Raw genomic sequence first — 3,683 nt, forward strand, 5'->3', positions numbered from 1 at the left:
GAACTCAATTGTTATTCCATAAGCGTAATCTCTGCTGGGGGGAAGGGGGAAGACTGGAGGCTTGCTCTGAGGTTGCCTGTCGCTTGAAAATGGAGACCCTCTTTTTTCAGAGCTGTGGCTAGCTCTGTGTTTCAGAACCAAGAGTGCCTTCCTTGGCCTGAGTTTTGTGGGTCTCTGGGCCATGTTCGAAGTGGGGTGCCCTTGCTATTGGGGCTACTCAAGAGTAAAAGGCAGTGCCTCTGGCAACGTAACACTCACCTTTGTCCACCACTTTTACATGTTCTCTGCTTCATTTGCAAACCAGATAGGAGGGTGGTGGTAATGGCAAGAAAGAATGAAAGAAGGGTACGGCCATTATAGCATTGTACAGGATGCAGAAAGGAGCGTAAGAGAACCCAAGTTTGCTGACCAAGAATACCCAGCTGAAAAGGGCTGGGATGGGACCTAGGCATAGCTCCAAGGCAGTAGAGCATTGGCCTGGAAGCCCTTTTTACCGATCCCAGGCTAGTTTGTACATCCATTTGGATTTAACATGGCAAAACGTGCCTCCACCAGAAAATGAAAGCTCTGTTATACAAACGTCCTTCAAAACTCACACAAAAATGATTTTAGTACCACAAAATTCTTCAAATCATAGAATCATAGAATGTTAAGGTTGGAAGGGACCTTGCAGGTCATCTAGTCCAGCCCCCTGCACTCTGCAGGAGCATAACTGAAAGATAGCCCCTACATACCTACAACATACCCGAAAGATGGTCGTCCAGCCTCCGCTTGAAAACGTCCAGCGAAGGAGCATCCACCCCCTCCCGAGGCAGACTGTTCCACTGCTCAACCACTCTGACAGTTAGGAAGTTTCTCCTGATATTTAGCCGGTAACGACTCCCTTGTAATTTCCACCCATTAGATCTAGTCTTGCAATCCGGAGCAAGAGGGAATAGATCCGCTCCATCTTCTACATGACAGCCCTTCAGCTATTTGAAGACTGCTTCAAAGGCAGCTCGTAGGAAAATCCAATGCAAAACAACTTCTTGTATTACATCAGTACCTTTGGTATTAGTATCTTTTAGACACCTCTCTTCATGTATGGGAATACTACAGTTTTAACCTGACTGCATAGTCCAACGCTTTACTGGCTTTTTTTGAAGAACTTGCAGAGAAAACATTTCAGCTGCGACACCTTTAAGTGTATGTTTCCAAGGGGACTCAACATCTATCCTCCCTTGCTCAGTTATCTATTAGAGTGCCAAAAGTTCTAAACTATATGCTACCCAGTGAAATATATGTAAAGTGAAAAACTTGATTCTCTGAGTCATTTATCACACATAACATTCTTTGCAGTACTGTACATTTGAACATGTAATTTAAAGAGCAAAGTATTTCAAAACAGACATTAGCACAGATTTTTTTAACCCATCTCCACCTCAACTTCCACACAGGCAGGATGTGAAAACTGTCAAGTAGTTGTTTTTCTGATTGTTTTTTAAAATAATGCATCTTTTCATAAACCATGGTTACTTTATGGATATGTAGGTCCAGCATGTGACTTCATATGCCACTCACAAAACATTTAATAATGTACATTTTGAATGGCAAAGATGACACTTTCCATTTCTGACCAAACAAAACATCATTTCAAAATATGGAGTTCCACCCTCTTATCTTTCAAGTAAGTATTCCCCCCACAACCAGAAACTATACTGAAAGGCATACCTGCTCTACTGCCTGATTACAACTATTCCCCATTCCACAGCAGTGCTGCTTAAAATCTATATTTTAGTGCTGCCTCTAATCCTTGATGCATAATAGTTCCATAATGTCTTCCACTTGAGATCAAATGTGATGGAAAGAGCCAGTTTGGTGTCGTGGTTAAGTGCGCGGACTCTAATCTGGGAGAACCGGGTTTGATTCCCCGACTCCTCCACTTGCACCTGTGGCTGGATGACCTTGGGCAAGCCTTAGTTCTGATATGAGCTGTTCTTGAAAAAGAGCAGTTTCTGTCAGAGCTCTCTCAGCCTCACCTACCTCACAGGGTGTCTGTTGTGGGGAGGGGAAGGGAAAGGAGATTGTAAGCCACTCTGAGACTCCTTTGGGTAGTGAAGGGCAGGGTATAAATCCAATCTCTTCTTCTTCTTCATTGCAGGAGGGGGAAGAACACACACACACCATATTACTTAAATAAAGCCTCGATTAAAGCAATGCAGTTTGTCCCCCAGTGGCTAGTACAATGCTATTATATAGAACAGCAGTCACCATGGATTTTTATTCAAGTCCAAAGTCTCAATACCACTTCAAATAATACAGTTCTAATATTGTTTTCCATACTGTGGAAGCTTAGTTATGAAGTCCAGCGCCACCAAGCCACCTTCATCCTGTCCCACACAGCAGTCAGGGAATCAAAAGCAGGGCGAACGTCCAAAATAGTAAACTGATAGTTCTTATCTACTTCTCCTCCATCATAATAATCAATAACGTATCTGACTTCTTTTCCACAGCGTTCAATAATCCAATCATGCCTATCAAAAGGTAATTCATACCTGGAAGGAAGACAGTATTTATTACACAGTATCAAGATAACCACCAAAATTATAGACATATTACGTATTAAACTTTAACAAGTGTTCAGTGCCCAACTACTTCATTCTATTCCCGTTCTCTTGAAGGGGACTTTAAAGACTTTCTATCATAAACAAAGCCAGCTTTTCTTCAAAACATACCCCATCCAGGATCATATTCTGGCTCTTGGTGAATATTCCTTAGCTTTACCTCCAAACCGAACAAGTGTTGGTCCACACGGGCACTCCCTGAAAAGCAATTTCAGAAACACACAGATCAGCAATCTAGGCAAAACCAGAATGGTAAAGGAACAGTAAAATCCAGCTACATATCCTTCCATGATGGGCAGATTCCATCACAAATTCTGAAGATAAATGCTTAGCTCTTACCAAAATTATTTGTTGCTTAAGATGGCAAATATACTCACCTAGCATAAAGTGCTTCCCATTTCAAAATTTCCTTCCAAGCCTGTTCATTATTCTGATTATGAATCTTAATGACTTCTTGGATTTTTGTGCACACCTGGGGGGACTGCCCCAAGTGTACAAGAAAATCTCCCTGCCCCCCACGTGCGGATATAGATATCCGCACGCAGGGGGCACCTTCGCTATTAGATATATAGATTACGTATTAAACTTTAAGAAGTGTTAAGAACATAAGAGAAGACCAATGTTGGATCAGGCCAAAGGCCCATCCAGTCCAACACTCTGTCACACAGGGGCCAAAAATACCAGGTGCCATCAGGAGGTCCACCAGTGGGGCTAGGACATTAGAAGCCCTCCCACTGTTAACCCCCCCCAAGCACTAAGAAGACAGAGCATCACTTGCCCCAGAGTCCCTATCTATACCTTGTGGCTAATAGCCACTGATGGACCTCTGCTCCATATACTTATCTAATTCCCTTTTGAAGCCGTCCATGCTTGTAGCCGCCACCACTTCCTGTGGCAGTGAATTCCATGTGTTAATCACTCTTTGTGTGAAGATGTACTTCCTTTTATCCATTCTAACCTGGCCGCTCAGCAATTTCATGGAGTGCCCATGAGTTCTTGTATTGTGAGAAAGGGAGAAAAGTACCTCTTTCTCTACCTGCTCTATCCCATGCATCTATATATCTAATAGTGAACTGGCCC

At 42.9% G+C, this 3,683-nt stretch overlaps 1 protein-coding gene across 1 annotated transcript in view; it reads right to left on the reverse strand.

The window, feature by feature from the left end:
* Positions 1–2,105: 2,105 nt before the first annotated feature.
* Positions 2,106–3,683, reverse strand: part of LOC107120140 (cytochrome c-type heme lyase) — a 16,596-nt gene continuing 15,018 nt past the window's right edge. The window contains exon 7 of the mRNA XM_015422785.1: positions 2,106–2,534. Within this exon, the coding sequence (XP_015278271.1) occupies positions 2,336–2,534 (199 nt within the window). The 3' untranslated portion in view covers positions 2,106–2,335. The remainder of the gene's footprint in view (positions 2,535–3,683) is intronic.

Source organism: Gekko japonicus, unplaced genomic scaffold, assembly GCF_001447785.1.
Source record: "Gekko japonicus isolate JY-2015 unplaced genomic scaffold, Gekko_japonicus_V1.1 scaffold3570, whole genome shotgun sequence".
Lineage (NCBI taxonomy): Eukaryota > Metazoa > Chordata > Lepidosauria > Squamata > Gekkonidae > Gekko > Gekko japonicus.